Below are 23,348 nucleotides of genomic sequence, written 5' to 3' on the forward strand. Positions count from 1 at the left end.
AATACTGAAACTACAACGGTAGCCTAACTGCGCACTTATTGCTACGCTACTGATATTAATACACGGCCCAATCCAACGAGACCCTAAACAATGTTCTATGACTACTTTGGAGCATGTTATGTTGGCTTTACAACAAGAAAAACTATTGGTATTGTCAGTTGAAATTGCAAACATGGTTAAAGTGAAGATTGTCGGGAAATAATATTAAACACTAGTTAGTTCTTTAACACCTAAGGATTGGTTCTCTAGCGCCGTCTACAATCAAGAGGGTGGGATAGAATTAGTGATCGCAATTTAATTTTGATAAGTTGTCCTTTGTTAGGAACCACCTCTGTTTTACAACTTCAAACAATCATTCACATGCGAAACGAAAAAACAAACAAAAAAGTTCTTATCCTGAATAGATAATTAACACGGAAGAGAAATATCTCCTACAGGTAGACATTAAAAAAAAACAAGAACATAAAATAAAAATAAAACATTTTCTTATTGTTTCCTCGACCAGAAGTAGGGGTTCCATTCAGTAGGGGAAAGAAATGTGGAGGGGGGGAAGGGTAAGAAGAAAAGGGTTTGGAAAGGGTGACTTAATAAATGAACGACCCCTAATTTACTGAATACGACTTCTAGCGGCTGAACTGAACAACCGTCCTTTGCTGAAAGATGTATATGGTGATTATAGACTAACGTATGTCTGTTTGTTTGTTTTTGAATTTCGCGCAAAGCTACTCGAGGGCGATCTGTGCTAGCCGTCCCTAACTTAGCAGTGTAAGACCAGAGGGAAGGCAGCTAGTCATCACCACCACCGCCAACTCTTGGGCTACTCTTTTACCAGCGAATAGTGGGATTGAACGTCACATTATAACGCCCCCATGTCTAAAAGGGCGAGCATGTTTGGTGAGACCGGGATTCGAACCCGCGACGCATGAATTACGAGTCGAACGCCTCAACACGCTTGGCCATGCCGGGCCGATTTTCTGAGTACCAATTAATCGTGTTTTGAGCAAGACATTAAAATTAGGAAAAATAACAATAACATCGTGGTTTATATTAGGGATATGAATTGTTTGTAAACACTTTGTTACAGATGTCACTGTTGTTACGGCGTTTGACTATTATGTGAAAGTCTCGCATTGTATGGCCTGGCATGGCCCAGCGCGTAAGGCATGCGACTCGTAATCCGAGGGTCGCGGGTTCGTGCCCGCATCGCGCCAAACATGCTCGCCCTCCCAGCCGTGGGGGTGTTATAATGTTACGGTCAATCCCACTATTCGTTGGTAAAAGAGTAGCCCAAGAGTTGGCGGTGGGTGGTGATGACCAGCTGCCTTCCCTCTAGTCTTACACTACTAAATTAGGGATGGCTCGGTGCAGTGGGCTAACAACCTTCTCACTTAAATACCTGTTGAAGAATCCGCAAGCGATTGCGGCCCTATGTTCCTAGATGGAATCTAATGGTGATAGTTAACTAACTAACTCGCGTTTTACGCTAATTTTTTTTAATTACATTTATTATCATATTTACAAAAGGGCGCCTTTACTTTAATAAAAATACATTTATAAATTAAATCAGGGACTATCTTATTACATAATAAACACTAGTGACAGCAGGTGTCAAAAACAACTTAAATATCTTTTAAAAATAATAGATGACGCTAAATACATTGTTACTGACTTCTAAGAATTTAGTGTAAGATGTTGTGTAAGTATTTGACCATCTAGAAATATTTCTTTAACAGCGAGGTTTTTTCTTTCACGTGAATCAATCTATAAGATTATAACGTCACATTATAACGTCCCCACGGCTGAAAAGGCGAGCATGTTTGGTGCGACGAGGTTGAGAACACGCGACCCTCAGATTACGAGCCGCACGCCTCAACCCACCTGGCCATGCCGGGCCTAACGTGTGTCATATCCAATGAAAAGCTTCCAGAATTGGTTGAATCTTATCCCACGAAAAGATTGTATTTGTTTGTTACTCTGATGTATGTTTTAATGTAGATTCTGAACAATGCATGTTCAGTTCCTGGGTGGATAATGTGGGGGAAAGAGACCTAAAAAGAGTTTTTTTTTTTTTTTTAATAAATCCAGATTTTTAACTTAAACATTTATAAATTGGCTGGAGTAGACGGAAGTTATGCAATTGAATGATTAATGAAAAATAATTTTAGGACACGAAAGGTTGCTTTTCTTATACGTAATTGCAAATATGCTCATAAAAACTGCAAAATGTAAAATGTGAAATTGTAAGTTCTTAAGTATCTTTGCATGGACCCATAAAACTTTCATGCCAAATGTGGTAAAGATCCATGTACAGGTGGCGAAGTAGTGGTTAAAAACGCTAAGCTAATTTAACAGTGAAAGAATTGATGGAAGGCGGCTAGTCATCACCACCCACCGACAATCCTTGCGCTGTATTTTTACCAACAAACAGTGGAATCGACTGTGACTTATAACGCCCCCACAGCTGAAGGGACAAGCATGCTTGGGGAGAACGAAGATTCGAAGCCACGACCCTCAGGTTGCGATTCGAGCGCCTTAACCATCAAGGTCATGCCGGGTAAACTGGTGATATAGCTGTGTTAAAGAATCACATACATACACACACATAAACGATATGTTGAGCTTCACAGGTGGACGCTCTTAGAAATAGTGGGGAAGCTGGACGTGGTCTGGAGGTTAGCGTGTCAATGTTACTGTAAAACATGAAGAATTATTATTAATATCAGGAAGGTGTGTTACTGTAACGTCAGAATTCTGACTACTCCGAATTTGTTACAATAAAACGCGTACGAGGTGCTGACTTAAACAATAATCAAAATAACAATGTTTTCGTTAAAGGTATGGAATATTATTTTTGTTACGTTATAATGTTTCCCTAACCTTGAGACCCACCGCTAGTACAGCGGTATGTCTACGGATTTACAACGCTAAAATTAGGGGTTCGATTCCCCTCGGTGGGCTCAGCAGATAGCCCGATGTGGCTTTGCTATAAGAAAAGCACAACCCTAACCTTGAGAGTTTCGTCACGAAATGAGAAACGTTGAGAAGGTTGTTTGATTCATGCTCCGTGGGTTTGATGGGTTGTGCTACGGGTTCTTTTGCTCTCATACAATATAACTTGGAAGATACAGAAGGACCAGTGAAAACCCTGAACTTGATAAATTAATTATTTTGTCCCGAATATTCGCGCCGAGCTGTACAAGGACTACCTGTGCAGGCTGTTCCTAATTGTGATCTGATAGTCTCTTGGACTGCTGTAATAGAACCATAGGATTTTACCTTCATTCCTATAACACATTCATAGCTTCACTAAGACTAATTTTCGCTAACACTGAAACCCCAGACTTAAAGTCTGATACGATAACCACTAGACAAAGTTAAGCTCAATTATATAAGTAACTGGTATTTCATCTTTCGAATCTGAGTATTATACGAACTGAACAACTGGCGCAGAGACTCCAAGGTTTCGACATAGCCAACCTTAAATTGAAACTGGCGACGAGAAATAGAGAAAGGGCAGTCAGCCAGTATACAACACCTATCGTCTAAATGAAAAACCTTAATTCATTGACTGTTACTGTTATAACGTCCCTACAGCTAAAAGTGTGACGCATGTCCAGTGGTATATATCGGTTCGTTCCTTAGAACACAACAATAAATATCTCATATAAAGCAGAGGGAGCTGGTTATAAGCGTCCCCCAAATTATTTTGTCTTAATGCTCAAATGCATATATATTATGATTCTCGATGTAGCCGAAAGGTTTCGTAGCCATGTGCTACGATAACTGTGAATATAATTTTAACTCCTGTTGAGTCACGAGCCTGTCAGAAGGTACAACTTCTTCAAGGGGTTATATGAGGGTGACCGAGAAAAGCAATTGTGTTATTAATGTGAACTTCACTAATAGTTAAGCATTGTTTATTCATTAAGTGTGAATAAACAAAATCCAAATTCTGGTGATAACCTTAGGACCAACTTAACCTAATGGTCAGCATGTTGGACTGTGGATCCAAGGTTCGTGTCCCATCACCGCTAAAGGAAAAAAAATCGATTATCTGCTCTTTTGGTGAGCTATAAAGTGGCGGTGAAATCCCACTTTTAGGTTATGCAAAAGTAGCCTAGCAGTTGGCGGTAGGTAGTTTTGACTAGCTGCCTTCTGTCTAGTCTACCACTTCAAAATTAGGGATGGCTGGAGTGGACAGTACTCAATTTATGCGAAATTCAACAATCAAACAAAAAACAAATTTTAAAATATGTTTGACATAATTTTAGATTATGTCAAAAATCAAGTTATTTCAAAAAACAGGTTAAGTGAAAACATTATGCTCTTAGTAAAAGCTTTTATGGAATCATGTTTGTATTTAAATACACACTTGACGGTAGAATGGCAGGTGATTACTATGAAACACGCCCTCTCGAGGATGAGTCAAGAAACAGGGCTGTTTCTATTTTGTATTTCAGCATTTTAGTCGCTAAAATCAGGGGGCTCGATTCCCCTCGGAGGATACAGCAGATAGCCCGATGTAACTTTGCTACAAAACAACACACACGGTTTCGATGTTTGAAAGTTTTTCATTCACGATGTTAGACAAACACGTAGGTTTAAGAAGTTTTCATAGAAATGAAATAAAAAACCCTGTAACCGAGCGCTTTCGAGAGGTGGACTTTCTTCTTCAGAGGCAAACTGGGAGTTTTTATGGTACTTAAAAAAATAAAAGCGCTTGTTTTTCTCGTGAAAACATCGAGTTAGTTTTCTCGATGTCTGTGCTATTGTTGTACTCGAAAAGTTAGTAAACAAAGAATGAAGGAGAAAATTATTATACTCTATCTGAATAATAAAACGGATCACTGAGCAGATGGACCAAATAGTGAAGTAATGATATATTTTGAAAGAAGAAATGAGAACTTTGTTCACACTGGATAAACTATGCAGACAGGCTTATCTGTTACACAAGGGCTATCTGTAATTTCGAGCTGATAGACTAGAGGAAAAAGCATCTCTAGGATTATTGGTTACTTGGACTTGATGGTCACTATTATAAAGCACCCGTAGCTCCGAAGTGTTGACTGCGATTTTGCGGCAAGAAGTTGAAACCACTGGAAACTCGGATAGAAAGTGATGTACACTTGTCATTAAGTCCCGCGCAGTCCACCACGGAAAGACTCAAGAGTCAAGCCATTGACTCTATACAAATTACAGACAGGACTCAAGAGTCAAGCTATTGACTCTATACAAACTACAGACAGGACTCAAGAGTCAAGCTATTGACTCTATACAAACTACAGACTCAAGAGTCACGCCATTGATTCTATACAAATTACAGACAGGACTCAAGCAAGCTATTGACTCTATACAAACTACAGACAGGACTCAAGAGTCAAGCTATTGACTCTATACAAACTACGGACAGGACAGGACTCTCTAACAAATTACAGAGGACTCAAGAGTCAAGCTATTGACTCTATACAAACTACAGACAGGACTCAAGAGTCAAGCTATTGACTCTATACAAACTACAGACAGGACTCAAGAGTCAAGCTATTGACTCTATACAAACTACGGACAAGACTCAAGAGTCAAGCTATTGACTCTATACAAACTACGGACAGGACTCAAGAGTCAAGCTATTGACTCTATACAAACTACGGACAGGACTCAAGAGTCAAGCTGTTAGCCTGGATGATGAACTACGGACAGGACTCAAGAGTCAATTGGCCCTACACGAAGTACTACAGAAGGACTCAAGTAGCAAGCTACTGCTTCTATACAAAATGTAGACAGGACTCAACTATCAAGTTATTGGTCCTATATGAAGAAATACGTTCGGGGCTCAAGAGTCAAGCAATTGACTCTATACAAACTACAGACAGGACTCGAGCGTCAAGCTATTGGCTCTACACAATGAGCTACAGACAGGACACAAATATTAAGCTTCTGGCTCCACACGATGACCTACAGACAGGCCCAAAAAATCAAAATATTGTAAAAAAACAAGGCGAACTACAGACATGATTAAAGAATTAACCTATTGACCTCTTACAATGGATTACAGATAATATTCCAGAATCAGAACATGAGTTCTATGTAAATAACTAAATAATAAATATATTATCCCTACATGATGAAATAAAGACAGCACTAAAGAACCAAGGTATTGAACTACAGACAGGACTCAAGATTCAAGCTGTTAGCCTGGATGATGAACTACAGACAGGACTCAAGATTCAAGCTGTTAGCCTGGATGATGAACTACAGACAGGACTCAAGATTCAAGCTGTTAGCCTGGATGATGAACTACAGACAATATTCAAGATTCAAGCTGTTAGCCTGGATGATGAACTACAGACAGGACTCAAGATTCAAGCTGTTAGCCTGGATGATGAACTACAGACAGGACTCAAGATTCAAGCTGTTAGCCTGGATGATGAACTACAGGCAGGACTCAAGAGTCAAGCTGTTAGCCTGGCTGATGAACTAAAGGCAGGACAAAACTATCAAGTTATTAGCCATATACGATGGGCTATACATAGAACAAAAACACAATTAGATCGTAGTTCCACTTTGAAATAATCGCAGTACCATATAATTAGCTTATGAACTGACAGGTTATACTACAAACAGGCACAGAAACTGAATTTAGGCATTTCGTTTTTGTTAAACACTGTTAACAGAACAAAGTGCTTGAAGTGTCACATTTTCATCACAGTTCTACTGAGTGGATTCCATTAATTAAAATATCGTATTTTCTTTACGACCTGTGGATAGCCAGCAGATAAAGTGGGAATATATATATGTAAGTTGATGGAGAAATGTGTTAAAAGGTAAAACAGGTATTGGTTTGTAAATTGAATGAAACTACCTAGAAAAAAGTTATCGAGGTTGTGTCAGGATTTTATGTACTGGCTGGGTTCTTTACAGTAAGTGTTGTTGACTTACTGGCGATAAATTTCAAAACTAAACAATCAGCATACATATGTGTAAAAACGGCTCGTTTGGGTTGAGAAAATTTTTTTTACGTAGAAGAGCGAACAACGTTTCGACCTTCTTCGGTCATCGTCAGGTTCACAAAGAAAGAAAGAGGTAACTGACCAGTAGCTGACCACATGTCGAAGGCGGTTGTGTAATTGAGTGTAGGAATGTAGAGGGCGTGCTTATATGTTGGATATATTTATTAATATAGGCATAAAGGTGTTCTTTGTATTGGTTTATTTTGGGCTTGAGTTGTTTTATAAGTAAGGCTTCTTTAATTTTGTGTTTGTTTATATTTGTTTCTTTATTTAATATTTGAGTGTTTTCTATGGTTATGTTGTGTTTATTTGACTTGCAGTGTTCGAAAACATGTGAAGGTGACTTTTTATGTTCTTTGAATCTGGTTTCAATTTTTCTACTTGTTTCTCCAATATAGAAGTCGAGGCAGTTATCACATTGTATTTTATAAATAATGTTGGTGTGGTGTTTGTCAGTGTAGTTTTTACATAGTATAGACCTCAGTTTTGTGCTTGGTTTTTGAATAAATTTGGTATTAACTGGAATGTCATATTTTATTACTAGTTTTTACCAAATGTTGGTTATTTTTATGCTGATGTCGGGAATATATGGTATGCAGCAGCATATGGTTTCGTGATTCTTTGATTCCTGAGATATATTTACTTTTGTTGGTTGATTTTGCTTTTTGTCTAGATGTGTGCGTATAATGTTTTCTAGAGTTTGTTATATTTCGTTCACACTATTTATATGAATTAATTTTAAATCACATAGCTTATTATAATCACTTCTAAATTACTTATATGAGTTACTTCAAATTCGCAGTACTAGTATGAATTACTTTTAAATCACGCTGCTTTTATAAATTACTTCTAAACCACATTAGTCTGTTTGTTTTTGAATTTTGCACAAAGCTACACGAGGGCTATCTGCGTTAGCCGTCCCTAATTTAGCAGTGTAAAACTAGAGAGAAGACAGCTAGTCATCACCACCCACCGCCAAGTGTTGGGCTACTTTTTTACCAACGAATAGTGGGATTGACCGTAACTTTATAATGCCCCCACGACTGAAAGGGCAAGCATGTTTGGTGTAGCGGGGATTCGAACCTGCGACCTGCGATTACGAGCCCAGTGCCTTAACCACCTGGACATGCTGGGCCTAAATATGTTGGATATTGTGATCTTACCTTTGTTTGATTATTTCTAAATGCAGCAAATATTCTAACAAAAACATTAAGAGATGTTTATACTTGAGTGTAAAATTAAAGTTATCCAAATAGGTGTTCAGCTGCTATGTGGTAACATTTTGTTTATTTCAGTATTTTGTGTTTTTTTTTTGTTTGCTTTTGAACGTTTCGATTAAAGCTACACACAGAGTTAGTTATCTGCACATAGCCGTTACTTTTATACTGCACTTATGAGTTCAGAGTGCGGAGTCAGTTTTGACGACAACGGGACACGAACCAGAAATTCGCGGATTGACAGCCAGGGAACACTAACCACTGGGTCATATTCTGCTCTTACTGCACATTTCTTTATGGCTGAATACTAAACTCCAAATCATGCACATTAAAATATATCTTTTTAATGGCGTGTCCGATGCAACAGCCACCACCAGGTGTTTATCGAAACTGTTTGATATTCATGTCATTTTCACTCCGACTGTTGAGGTGGGGTAGATGCATTCTTCAGGTTATATCTTAGTTAAAATCTGTTCTCACTTCGTTCAGAGTGGCGACAGTTTCACTGCACACTAACAAATAAGATATAAAACTGAAACGTGTCAGACAAAAATAGGCTTAATGAGCCTTTTACCATTACCTTGCCAGTTTGTCTAACAAACAGTCGACTTAAAACTATAGAACATTTTTATTTATAACATTTCACGGGCTATCTTGGTGGTGTTTTACACCGAGCCATAAAATACGTAATGTTATTTACACTTCGCAAAATTGACTTACAGTCAGAAGAAGGTGCTTACAAAACATTAGAGAAAAACACAAAAAATTAGGCTCTACAGGTATACATTCATACATACAGGATAGACAAAATTAACGTTATTATTTTTTGAAGACAAATTACGTCAATTTACCCACACTGCATACACGTGTGGAAACACAGCTGGTAATACCAATTCAAGCCAAAACGATTAGACCAATTTTATTTTTACTAGACTTGTGTCTAGGTAGTGTTTTACTAGACAATGTGTTAGAGGTTTTGGTCTGTCTACCGGCAAATATTATACATACTGTATTGATCCTAATTAACGTCCTCGGGTGTATTGCAAACAGCAAAAGGGGGGGAATCTTATTATAGTGTTTTTTGGCTTATTATAGTGTTGTTGGGACTTATTATAGTGTTTTGGGAGCTTATTATAGTGTTTTTGGTCTTATTATAGTGTTTTTGGTCTTATTGTAGTGTTTTAGGGGCTTATTATATTATTTTTGGGACTTATTATAGTGTTTTTGGTCTTATTATAGTGTTTTTGATCTTATTATAGTGTTTTTGGTCTTATTACAGTGTTTTGGGGACTTATTATAGTGTTTTTGGTCTTATTATAGTGTTTTTGGGACTTATTATGGTGTTTTGGGGGCTTATTATACTGTTTTTGGTCTTATTGTAGTGTTGTTGGGACTTATTGTAGTGTTTTGGGGCTTATTATATTGTTTTTGGGACTTATTATAGTGTTTTTGGGACTTATTACAGTGTTTTTGGGACTTATTATAGTGTTTTTGGTCTTATTATACTGTTTTTGGTCTTATTGTAGTGTTGTTGGGACTTATTGTAGTGTTTTGGGGGCTTATTATACTGTTTTTGGTCTTATTGTAGTGTTGTTGGGACTTATTGTAGTGTTTTGGGGGCTTATTATATTATTTTTGGGACTTATTATAGTGTTTTTGGTCTTATTATAGTGTTTTTGATCTTATTATAGTGTTTTGGTCTTATTACAGTGTTTTGGGGACTTATTATAGTGTTTTTGGTCTTATTATAGTGTTTTTGGGACTTATTATGGTGTTTTGGGGGCTTATTATACTGTTTTTGGTCTTATTGTAGTGTTGTTGGGACTTATTGTAGTCTTTGGGGGCTTATTATATTGTTTTTGGGACTTATTATAGTGTTTTTGGTCTTATTATAGTGTTTTTGGGACTTATTATAGTGTTTTGGGGGCTTATTATAGTGTTTTTGATCTTATTATAGTGTTTTTGGTCTTATTACAGTGTTTTTGGGACTTATTATAGTGTTTTTGGTCTTATTATAGTGTTTTTGGTCTTATTATAGTGTTTTTGGGACTTATTATAGTGTTTTGGGGGCTTATTATACTGTTTTTGGTCCTATTGTAGTGTTGTTGGGACTTATTGTAGTGTTTTGGGGGCTTATTATATTGTTTTTGGGACTTATTATAGTGTTTTTGGTCTTATTATAGTGTTTTTGGGACTTATTATAGTGTTTTGGGACTTATTATAGTGTTTTTGGTCTTATTATAGTGTTTTGGGACTTATTATAGTGTTTTGGGGCTTATTATACTGTTTTTGGTATTATTGTAGTGTTGTTGGGACTTATTGTAGTGTTTTTGGTCTTATTATAGTGTTTTTGGGACTTATTATAATGTGTTTTTATAGTGTTTTGGTCTTACTATAGGTCTTATTATAGTGTTTTCTTATTATAGGACTTATTATAGTGTTTTGGAACTTAGCTTATTGTAGTGTTTTTTATTATAGGTCTTATTATAGTGTTTTGGAACTTAGTTCCTTATAATAGTGCCTCTTATTCTTCACATAGAAGTGGAGTATTGACTGTGTTGTTGTCACAAGGTAAGCTTTATAAAAAATATTGAGGGTGGGTCGATAGTCAGAGAGGGGACATTGATTAGGAACAACATGGTGTAATATTGATGTCCGAAAATCAAGTAGCGAACACTTCCTTCACTAGATATCTTTAGGACATGTCCGGAATATGTATATCATATATATATATATATACACGTGTTTTTGTTTGTGTGCAATTCTTATGGTATATGTGTTTCTACTTATCTATTATACTGATATAGATGTGAAAGTCACTCTGTATAATTCTCGTTTAAGAGATTTGACTTTGATTGTTAACCATGGTACTGCGTTAGGTGTGACATCTATTGGCGTGGGACTCCCAGTAGATTCTACATGTAAAACTACTTTAATGGTCATTCAAAGTAAAACAAAACGGTTATCGAAAATTTCAAATGATGAATATTCGATCACGTGTCAATAAAGTAGTCCTCACGTGACAGTAATTGTCACATATCAGTAAATTAATTCACGGGCTACTAGAGTAAATGTCAGTTAGGTAACCATTACACAAGCAACATGTAACAGTCACGTGCCAGTTGACAAGTGTTTAGTAAGGCAGTATATATGCTAGAGAAACTCCCAGTACACCACAGTCACGTGCTATTTTATGTATCGTGAATGGGTCGTTTGTTTTAAAACTCTTACCCTAATTTTGCGTCGGATATTATTAAACATAACATGGATTCCCCGATTATTTAAATACAGTTTCACTTTGTTTTCAATATTTAGAATACATTAGACCCTTTAGCAACAGTCTGCTCATGCGCACTGTATAGCAAGTTAAAAAAAAATCCTCGTAATGATGGATTTCTGAGGTATGTTTAGTTGAAAGCTGTATTTATTCACAAGTTATTAACGCAACGTTATTTATTCATGTCTTAGACCTAAAAACAAAATTAGCTATTAGTATTAAAAATAAAAACACGAACTAATAAAATAAATAAACAATGTTTCTTTGTCTTTCAATCGCGTTTTACATTTTTGCTATCATTTCAAATACTTGTTTTCGACATGGCGCGTGTTTTATTGACAAATGTAAACGAATCCTTGTTACGTTTAGCATGAGCAACTGACAGTGTGGCTTTGTGTTAGAAAAACTATTTACGCAGTTGCCTTTGGCTGAATGTTCGCCCTCGCCTTTACGTTCGCATAACAAATTTACTGGCTGACGTTAAAGGTGATGGATTTGTCCTTGAGTCTGGCTGGCTGTGTTTATGTTGTGAACGCTCTAATTGCAGTGAAAAACCCATACAGGGAAATCGTCATACCTGTCTTTCGCTTCTGCCGCTCTGTCCCTTTGTCTTCTGTTCTTGAACCAGTTGCTAACTTGCGTAGTGGTTAGTCCAGTCGCATCGGCGAGTTCGCGTTTCTCGCGCGGAGAAGGGTAAGGGTTATGCGAGTACCAGTCGCGGAGTATGTTCCGGGACTTTTCCTTGAAGCAGTAACTCGTTTCTTCCCCGTCCCAGATCGTTCGAGGCAGGGGGAACTTTCGACGAATTCTGTACTTGCCGACCGCACCCAGAGGCCGGCCGCGGATCCTCTCGGCTTCGGTGTAGTGAGCTTGGAGCCAGAGCCCCTGGAGTTTTGAGTGTGATGCTGGCGAGAAATTGTGACATTCCAGGATCCGGTAAAGTTCCTTGAAGTTACCTCGGTGAAAGGCTACCAACGCCTTGGCCTTTAGCACACTCTCGTTTTTCTGGAGATGTTCACAGGCGGGTAGCGACCAGAGGAACCGGCCAAGCCTCTCCATGTTACCGGACTGTTGGAGCACTTCGCACACACAAGCTACCTGTTCTTGCGTGAACCCGAACGACGGAAACATTGGACTAGGGGAGGAAGGGTTGACACTCGAGCAACTGGTTTGAGCCAACATGTTGGGGACAAGAGAGTGGTGGAGGCCAGCCACACTGTCGTTCATGTGGCCTACAATCATGGGTTCCGCTCACCTGGTGGGTCTTCCCCAGAATGATGAAAGTTTGGTAGTGTCGCAACCGTCTGGACTACTCTATTGCCAGGGCAAGTTTCTCGTCCTCGAGGAGACTAAAGTCTGACGCATGCACTTCGTCAGCTGAGCAAAACCGAGACGAGTCCTCAAAGCACCTTCCAGTCGTCTGGGCTAAACGTGTCTCTGCTGGCAGCACCAATTCTAGAAAACACACCAACACCCTCCGAGCGTGTGATTCACGTTGATATTATTATTAACTAGACGCCGGTAACTATCGTTTTCATCTTTGTGATTGGCTATAGTCGAGGTTTACCCGCCCAGTCAAGGGCGGAGTAGAGACGTTGCTGTGGTAACCACGTCAATCAACTTTTCAAATTCCTCCTTTCCAGACTCAGCTCAAGAACGATCTGCCCCGAGAGCAAGGGCCAGCGAGCGCCTCACACCGGCGCAGAGAAACAAGAAAGCAAATTGAATTGCGGGTCATTATTGGACCTTGCCACCTAATTTCCTGTCTCCAGAGGACCACAGTGACCAAGTGTTGAAACCACTAATTAGGAGACGGTCTTAATGAAAACGTAAAACATGAGTTGTTTGGCAACGTCGATTGCTTCTACAAATGACACACGCACATGTGGAAGAAACGTACTTGGCGGTGAGACATAGTATTTTAATTGTATCATGTTTTAACGGCTTGTAAGGACTTTTCAAAATATTTAGGGTTAAGGATTGTAGAGAAACGTGCAGTCTCCTTGTCCAATACAGTGTATTGTTAAATTACTTACAGCTGTAAGATGAATAATAAACATTTAAAGTACAAATAACAGTGTTGACTCACAAATTGTATCGAACAAAATGGCTTTAGAACAATATATGCACAAGGTCCAAATATATGATTGTTTAACTCATATAAAGGTAACTGAAGTAAATCATATGTACTTAACAGTAGAAACTTTGTGTTACTCAACCAGTAATCAGTAACTAATGCATAATTTTCCTAGTTGTTTGCTTACATCTTAGAAGACGAAACTAGGATGTGATATATTTGTTTTGAATTTCGCACAAAGCTACTCGAGGGCTATCTGTGCTAGCCGTCCCTAATTTTGCAGTGTAAGACTAGAGGGAAGGCAGCTAGTCATCACCACCCACCGCCAACTCTTGGGCTACTCTTTTACCAACGAATAGTGGGATTGACCGTCACTTTATACGTCCCCACGGCTGGGAGGGCGAGCATGTTTAGCGCGACGCGGCCGCGAACCCGCGACCCTCGGATTACGAGTCGCACGCCTTACGCGCTTGGCCATGCCGGGCCTAGGATGTGATATAACTAAACATTTTACGTATAAATGTGAAAGATGATAAGTGTGCATGTGTGTGTACAGTATTGCAAGATAGCCATAACATAGATTGTTTGGAGTTGCGAATTATATTATAGAACTAAAGTACAGGGTGATCGGAAAGTCACTGTGCACTTATATATTTATTAACATGTAAATATGAATGACAATTATAAACAATGTTGAAAGTGACCCCCGTTGACATCAATACAGGTCTGGATCCTTCTTATTTTGTTTCTAAACACTGCTTTCAGTTGCTGGCTTGAAATAGACTGAATAAAATACGATTACAAAACTGCACAGTGACTTTCCGAATACCCTGTATATCAAAATAAGCCTAAAACTGACTCTGAATTACATGTGCACCAGTGATTAAACATTGATGAGGTGTAAGGGCAAAGGTCAAATTCCACTGTTCGAACAGACACTAGTAGCTCAAGAGTTGTTTGCTGTTGATTAGGTCCTTCCTACGATGTCAAAGTAATTTTGAGTTAAATTGTTGAACAAATAAACTTTTACTCAGAATCAGTTAGGCCTTAATCTGAGGCCCCGGCATGGCCAGGTTAAGATACTCGACCAGAACCAATTATACTTAATACATGTATCACCGTTGTTACCTGGTTGAACGTAACTCTTATAGATTGTTCTGTTTCCATACAAATGTTTTTAAGTTAGAAATCTAGCTATTTTAACTACACAGTTGCCCCCCAGTGGCTCAGCGGTATGTCTGCGGACTTCCAACGGTAAAAGCCGGGTTTCGATACCCGTGGTGAGCAGAGCACAGATAGCCCATCGTGTAGCTTTGTGCTTAATTTAAAACAACAACAACACAGTTTATTTTATACTCCAACGTAGGGGTTTATTTGTTGTGTTTTTAGTTTCTTGTTTTACTGTGATAAGTTACTCAGTTTCAAACAGCGTCGTATTCTATTAATGTGTTTTAATCCAACAGTGTTTGATATTCACTTTCTTGTTGTAACGCATGAATCAATCTCTTCATAACTCTCGTTACGTTTTATCTGTATTCATGTTATTGCTTTAAAAATAGAATTTATACTTTGTAACTTTACAGTTTGTTTTATGTACATTCACGCTACTGTTTTAACACGTGCGATTATTCTTTATTTGTATTTCAACTGTAAGTTTTAGAGATTCAGATTGTTTTTCTTTAATACGACAGTTTATTTTTTGACCCAACAGTTTTTACTGCATTTATTTTGTTCTTACAACACGTGATAACTACTTTTAACCTGCAGTTTTTGTATTTTAACATTGTTGTTTTAGCACAAAACTCTACACAATGAGCTGTCTGATTTCTGTCCTCTGGGGGTCAACTTGTCTCTGAATTTAATGTGGTAATCTCGCAACTCACGGTTTACACGCCGCGGGAGTTTTTTTTTGCGTACGTACGTTATTGTTTCAACACTTTGTTTCTTTTAATTCGTTATTATATGTAAATAGATGTTTTAAAACGCGAATTAAGTTTTTAATCATGTATTTTATTATTAAATCCACTTCGTTGTTTTAACGCAAGTAATACAAAACCAGCGGAAGAGTTTAATGTTTATTGGTTTGTTTTGTTTTGAATTTCGCGCAAAGCTACACGAGGGCTATCTGCGCTAGCCGTCCCTAATTTAGCAGTGTAAGACTAGAGGGAAGGCAGCTAGTCATCACCACCCACCCCCAACTCTTGAGCTAGTCTTTTACTAAAGAATAGTGGGATTGGCTGTTGAATTATAACGCTCCCACGGCTGAAATGGCGAGCGCGTTTGGTGTAGTGGGGATTCGAACCCGTGACCCTCATATTACGAGTTGAGTTAAACATGAAAACAACATTAGCCGCATTCTTACCACAAAAAAATATACGTCACTATACATCCTGTAGGAAGGGTACCAACCTAGGATTTTTAGATATAATATGATTTGGACTGCAGAAACAAATTCTATTTTAACATGTACTAAGTAGGGCAGTTTCATTTTAACAGTCTTAGGTTAAAAAAATAAGTTCAAACACCACCTAACCCGTTCAGCCGAGTAAGTGTTGTTAAAACTGTTGTTATAGATGTGTAGTAATGTAGTTACACACAGTATCACTCGTGTTTCTTGTATTGTACTTCAGAACCCGGGTCTTTGACGTGGATGCATGTGTTTACCTGGGCGTCAATTTCGCACAGAGGACGTGTTTGTACGCGCATATCTCGAAGCTTCGAAGGCATTTATTCTTACCGAACCGAAACGTTCAGTTGATTGCTTTCACACTTATTCTAGAAAGATCCATATTTCCAGTGTGTTAGTACGTTAAGTGTGACACATAAAAAGTGTTCGCACGACACAAAGTGTCAGGAAATAACAGAACTGTTTTGAACCAACCTTGTGATTGAAATGCTTTGCCTTCTTCAGTTATAAATTCTCCAGAAATAAGCGTCACTAAATCTATTAACAGAAATTCCGGACATTTAGTGTTTCATGCCTTCACATTGACCGTCACATTATAACGTCCCCACGGCTGAAAGGGCGAGCATGTTTGGCGCGACGGGGATGCGAACCCGCGACCCTCGGATTACGAGTCGCACGCCTTAACGCGCTTGGCCATGCCGGGCCATTCTTGTAATGTCACAAACAACCATTTAACGATAGAAGAAATTCACAGCTTTTATTAATGTACCCATGAATCCACAATGTGGAACAAAAACAAAACAAAAGCAGAGTCGTATTGTCTTTAAACCATATAGATTATTGCCTTAATAGATGTTCATCGTTTCGGACTGACAACGAGGTTCGATTACTCATGGTGGAATCATCAGATAGACCAGTGTGGCTTTCATCTCAAACAATCATCGTTTCATGAACACGTGGATTGGAAAAGAATACCAAACTCGGTGTGGCAGCAGTAAGTTCACGGACTTACAGCATTAAAATCCGGCGTTCGAGTCTCCGTATTGAACATAGCCTATTGTGTATCTTTGAACTAATGAAACTTTTATTATTTCTAATGCACTTTCGTAAAGTGGCGGGAAAACTTGTTTCATAAAAAAAGTTATAAATAGAGTTTCTTAAAGTGGCCACAGTTTCTTACGTCATCATCTGGTATTAAAGGACAAAACCACAAACCGGAAACTAATCAAATATTTGGATTATTGGCGCGTCGATGTCACGTGTTTTCTACAGTGAGTTGAAAACATAGTTACTATATATCGAAACAAAATATACAGTTTAAACGATATTAACCCGTATTCACTGGACAACAGAAAAGTCGACGGTCGTTAAGAGTAACTGGTTATGGGGGTTAACCACACAGAATCATATACGGCACCTAAGCCTAAATCAACATCTAGTGACTTGACAGAAGAAACCAGATGACCATGGTTACACCTCTAGCGAGTAATTAGTGAATATCTGGTTTGTATGAATCGATTTTCTGTAGGTGTTGTTTTGTTTTTGTCGTTCTGAATTAATCACCAATCTGCACAATGGGCTATCTGTGCTCTGCCAAACACTGATATCAAAACCCAGTTTCTGACGTTATAGGTTCGCAAACGTACCGCTGGGGGCGTTCTGTAGAAGAAATGAAGGAGACAGCTGTTAAGATAAATTTTTCGTTACTTGTTTACTCGATAGGTGTCTTTAGAAGGTTATATCCAGTGGTTTTTACTATTTTTATAAACTATGGATTCAAAATTTATATTATTTACGTGTAATCAACAATAGTTGAATCAGTGGTTGCTAAGGAACAAAACTTACATATCAAAGAAATACCTGTGTCTTTCGTGACTGGCGCACTTCCAGTTGTAACGGACTGTTGAGGTAGAACGCACAACGGACTTGTTTCTCCAGTGTCGCGGAGGGATTGGTTGATGATTTGAAGGGTGTCGGTCAGGATAGTGAAACCTAACACGAGGTGGTTAACAACGTTTTCGTTTCCACTCGTGGTTCTTTTCTATCTCTCACTTTTCAGCGGTCAGGTGGTTACAGCATTCGACTCATAATCTGAGGGTCGCGGGTTCGAATCCCCGTGACACCAAACATGCTCACCCTTTCGACCGTGGGAGCGTTATAGTGTGACGGTCAATCCCACTATTTGTTGGTAAAAGAGTAGCTCAAGCGTTGGCGGTGGGTGGTGATGACTAGCTGTCTTCCCTCTAGTCTTACACTGCTAAATTAAGGACGGTTAGCGTAGATAGCCCTCGTGTAGCTTTGCGCGAAATTCCAAAAACAAACAAATCTTTTCAGCGTCCGATTCCCGGCCTCTCGTATCCATCATCCCGCTGTCTGTGTTTTGCCTACCCCAGGATAATGATACATTGTCGCCCCTTTCACCTCCCACAGCTGTATCTGACACCCCTCTAACTGCTCCAAACCTAGGTTCGTGTTGTACCCATGTTTTCACTTTCGATAATTAGCGCGTCCAAATCTGTCACTACATAACCGAAACGAGCAGACGATAGTGTTAACTGTCGTACTTACACATCACCATTCCTCCTATAAGCTATACCCTAGAATTAGACAACCGCTCAACTTTTTAAGAACTCAAGTTTCCGAGTTAAGATGGAGCTAAAACCTCTTCCGGACAATGTCTGGAAGGAAAGGTCGTGGCTGTGCTTCTGTTAAGTTTAGATAAATGTCCTGTCACCAGTACATAAAGTTCAGCACGTGCGTAATGACGTAGATAAAGCTACAACGGTTTGGAATTCAGTGGTTGTTATATATACAAAGATATACACTCTTTTAAATTTCTAATTAAGTAACATATTAATAAATAATACAGTGGTTACCTTTCCAACCCATCTGCTATCAGATGCGGAAGATTTCTGAACATTCTTGTTGTTGCTGGTGAAGACAGAATTAGAAATTATTTTTCTGTGCTGTGCAAATATTAAGCTTTGTAATATTAAATTTTATTTAAAAGTACAAAGATTGTGGTTAAAGTAAACATTTTGTTTCAGACGGATGAGATCGCACAGAAACCATCTTTAATTGTTTTCTGTGAAAACAGTTACAAGTATAGTGTAACATCTACAATAAAAATATTATAAATATGTGTATATAACACATTTATATTAATAAATTATATCACACCCACAGTATGGGTGTGACCTGTGGGTGTGTCAGGAAGCAAAGAATAGATAGAAGTCGGATGCTTTAGTTTGTTAAAAGAAAACTGCAGGCAGTAATTATTGTTATCCGTAAAACAAAAGTTTGAGGCTATAATGGAGACGGTCAGCAAGTTAACGAGACGATTCTAATGGTCAGGTAGGTCATTTATCAACGATACTATTCTGAAAGTCAAGAACTCGTTACCCGGACTACTGTAACAGTCAGTTTCTTGTTTACCAAACTACTCTGAACAGTTATGCAGTTATTTGTTAACTCGAAATATCTTAACAATTAGTTGCCAGTAAACCCACATCTCGCTGTCAGTTATGCATACACAAAATACGTACACTTCAGTAGTCAGTTACTCGCTAACCAGAATTTATATACTAACAGTGAGTTATTCGTTAACACGGAATGGAACACCAGTTAAAATGTGTCTGAGAACGGCTGGTAGAGGTATTAACACTTTTCATTAATAAGCAGAAAACAACGTTTCAACCTTCCAAGGTCATCTTCAGGTTAACACTTTTCAAGTGGGCTTCTCGTCATCAAGAAGGAACACCAATTAGTTGTTAACCGTGATACAGCAGCAATCAGTTAGTCATTAACCACAATGCAGCAACAGTGGAATATAGATCCACAATTCGGTTTAAAGATGGCAGAATAACATGACAAAAGAAAGTTTAATTTAAACAAATAACCTTACTTTATCATTGTCAGAATCGTCATCTGGGACGACAAAAAATTGTGGTCTGATTTCCTTATAACTTTAGTTAAATCAATAATATATTCATAAAGGTTTATAACTTTACGTCTTTTATGTTAATTCATCCTTCGGTGTGAAATACAACACACAAAGAAACACCTTTATACCTATACTAATTTATAACCTAGCATCCAACTGCAACGCCCCCTACAATCCGGTACCCGTTTATAGACTCGTCCCAAAGACATGTGTCCGGCAATGGTCAGTTGCAAACTCTTTCTTAACCTGAAGATGACCTAAAAGGTCGAAACGTTGTTCTCTGCTTATCAGTAAGTGTTGATACCAATACCAGCCGTTCTGAGATACATTTGTATTCGTCATACTCTTTGATATTCAACGTAAACAATCTATAAATACTACGTTGTAGAAACATACGTCAAATACAAAACTATTATCGTGTAAGTTTCATTGCTTAACATTCAAACCATTATGTACCTAGTTGTGCTTGGTACGTACACACTTGTATATGAATTTTGTGTCTATTATACATTCAAAGTTCACTTTGCACTGCCAACTTAAGAGTAAAGCGTTAGGACTAACATTTTCAAAAGTGGCTCAACTTCGTGTGATATGGGTGTTACAACTGAAGACATCGATGACATTAAGGACATACCAAATTGCCAAATCATTGAATTCCAACCAGTAAAAGTGTTTGCTTTATCGTACTTTATGATATTATATTTTCCTAGTTAGATTTATATCTATAGTCATTTTTAGTTATGATTCTTATATTCTGCTTTCATCAATACATTCATAAATATATATAGTTTTAAATTGATTTTACTTGCTTTCTTTCTTGTGTATATTTGAAACTTTTGTTGTTCATATTTTGAATCTTGTTAAGTTAAGTAAGTAACATATACAACTTATTTTAAACAACAACTTAGTGGGGTCGTTATAATTTGACAGTCAATCCCACTATTCGTTGGTAAAAGAGTAGCCCAAGTGTTGGCGGTGGGTGGTGATGACTAGCTGCTTTCCCTCTAGTCTTACACTGTTAAATTAGGGACAACTAGCGCAGATAGCCCTCGTGTAGCTTCGCGAGAAATTCAAAAGCAAGCAAACAGCTTGAGAAAGAAATACATTTTCTCACAGTTTTTGTCATCTCAAAAAAAACAACAACACACACACACACACACAAAATTAAAATACAGTCTCTGAAAGGAAACGACAGCTTTAAGCGAAGTGATCGTCCAAGAAGTAAGTAGTTACTGGTCATTTTCAAGCGAGGTGTGGCGGGCTGTGTGTGTGCGAGAGTGCAGACTGTGTGCTTTTTTCTGTTATCAACTTAACAAAGAAGCTACACAGAAAATACTCTCGACCTAAAAGGTTTTTGATGATAATAAGAGTTTTTTTTTAAGGACATTTTAATGAGTGATGAATTATTTATAACAAGACGTGCATGGTGCAGGGGTTGCATGTTCATCTTGTCTTCTTGTAACAGCTGCGAACATTATTCATGTTAATTAGTTAATTATTTTCGAAGATATCACGTTCAGTTATTTCAAAGTGAAACCTGTACTTTATGTTTGTGAAAGTTGGACAAGAATGTTACTTACAACCAAACCAATCGAAAAAAAAAAATGTTTATAAAAAAGATTGCTTGTTAGGAAGGGCTCGTGATATCCCAGCTAAGGCTTAGAGTTGTAACTTCCAAGCTGTAACCTAAAGTGTCATTGTGATACGCTGGTGGTTTAGTTTGTTTTGAATTTCGCGCAAAGCTACTCGAGGGCTAACTGCACTAGCCGTTCCTAATTTAGTAGTGTGAGACTAGAGGAAAGGCAGCTAGTCATCACCACCCACCGCCAACTTTTGGACTACTCCTTTACCAACGAATAGTGGGATTGGCCGTAACGTAATAACGTCCCCACGGCTGAAAGGGCTGGTATGTTTGGTGTTACGGGAATTCGAACTAGAGACCATCAGATTACGAGTCGAGTTCCTTAAATACCTGGCCAAGCCGGGCCTCATTAAGGTGGGAACAGCTCTAACTCCAAACTGGAGTCTAAATTACCATTATCACAAGCTGGAGGAAACAGTTGAAACTCCAAATTAAAACGTGGAATGTTAACGTTTTTAGCTAACACTAGACGTAAATAGTCTCTAAGTTGATTACTTTCAAACTAAAGATGTCTGATCTATGTACTGATTTATTTCAAATTAGACGTCCCTATAGTTACCAGTAACCATGCACTTTCCACACTGGTAGTCAGTATTAGCTAAATGTGACGTAAGCTCATTCCCAACCACAAGTAACTACGAAGTGGTAATTTTATAATACTATCATTCTGAGCACTGCTGTTCAGATGTTCTAATTTTAAAGTACACTTTGCATACACGCTATAAACAATTGAAGGCTAATTTGAATTTATAATATTGTAACTACAACGAAGCAAAACAACTCTTATAAAAATGTGTCATTAGCCTTCATAGGTCATTGCTATCGAAATAACGAGTCTAATTATTAGTCCGTGGTCTTAGTAACCGATTATTGTTCCTTCAGCTCGTGTTTAATGGTTTCACAAAGTTTTTCTCCGTGAATCACAAGAAAGTACATCAAATTGTTCACACCTTACTCTTGTGATGATTTACGGAACTAAAAAAAGTCCACCAAACAGCATTTTGTCCTGAATTTACTGGGTCATCAGCAGATTCAACAGTTTCCTAATCAATTTTGTTTTTGCTTGTGCACCTAGAGAAGACAGACCATCACCCATAACACTGTTATCCGTAATTGGTGATTTCCCACAATCGTAGCTAGGGTACCTGTTCCGAGGCCGAATTAATGTCGCAGTCGCAACGAGAGGCATTGACAGCAAATAGATGATTACGAATATATTTAGGTATGAAGATCACTAAACTAAGTACCGGATGTGAGCTATACCCCCACAATAAGCACGTAACTGATCGTCCGTGATGGCACCATAACTGCTGGTTGATAGTGTGGTTTATGTTTTTATACTTTTAAAGTCGTACTTGACCCTGGAGCCGCATAACGCACGAATACTCATTTGAAGAGACAAAGATAATAAGCAGTAATGGACATACTGACCCCTATGTCACACGGAAGGGTACTATTAATGCTACACTTTGTAGGAACCGATTCCTACTCCCCTTATCGTATTGCTAGTGCAGTTGACACTGATTTTAGTCTAAAGATGTTAATATGCCCCATCGGCCCCTCCACCATGTTGACATTAGTTGACAAATTTCTCATTCGTGGAATGACATGCTCGCTAACATGACTTCCATGTAGGGAAGAAAATATTGGAAGACACATTACACCTCGTCAAGTGTTTGCTTGTTTGTTTGTTTTGGAATTTCGCACAAAGCTACTCGAGGGCTGTCTGCGCTAGCCGTCCCTAATTTAGCAGTGTAAGACTAGAGGGAAGGCAGCTA

At 38.2% G+C, this 23,348-nt stretch overlaps 1 protein-coding gene and 1 long non-coding RNA gene across 3 annotated transcripts in view; one reads left to right on the forward strand and one right to left on the reverse strand.

Annotated features, from left to right (window-relative positions):
* LOC143226832 (homeobox protein ceh-34-like) overlaps window positions 1-15,148 on the reverse strand; it is a 32,637-nt gene extending 17,489 nt beyond the window's left edge. For both annotated transcript variants that reach the window (XR_013014765.1, XM_076458307.1), the window contains exon 1: window positions 12,079-15,148. Coding sequence is in view for 1 of the 2 variants with exons in the window: in XM_076458307.1 (XP_076314422.1) it covers window positions 12,079-12,743 (665 nt within the window). In the remaining variant the exon portion in view is untranslated. The remainder of the gene's footprint in view (window positions 1-12,078) is intronic.
* Window positions 13,147-23,348, forward strand: part of LOC143226833 (uncharacterized) — a 47,165-nt gene continuing 36,963 nt past the window's right edge. Inside the window, exon 1 of the long non-coding RNA XR_013014766.1 lies at window positions 13,147-13,407. This is a non-coding gene — a long non-coding RNA (uncharacterized LOC143226833). The remainder of the gene's footprint in view (window positions 13,408-23,348) is intronic.

This window comes from Tachypleus tridentatus, chromosome 9 (genome assembly GCF_004210375.1).
Source record: "Tachypleus tridentatus isolate NWPU-2018 chromosome 9, ASM421037v1, whole genome shotgun sequence".
Classification (NCBI taxonomy): domain Eukaryota; kingdom Metazoa; phylum Arthropoda; class Merostomata; order Xiphosura; family Limulidae; genus Tachypleus; species Tachypleus tridentatus.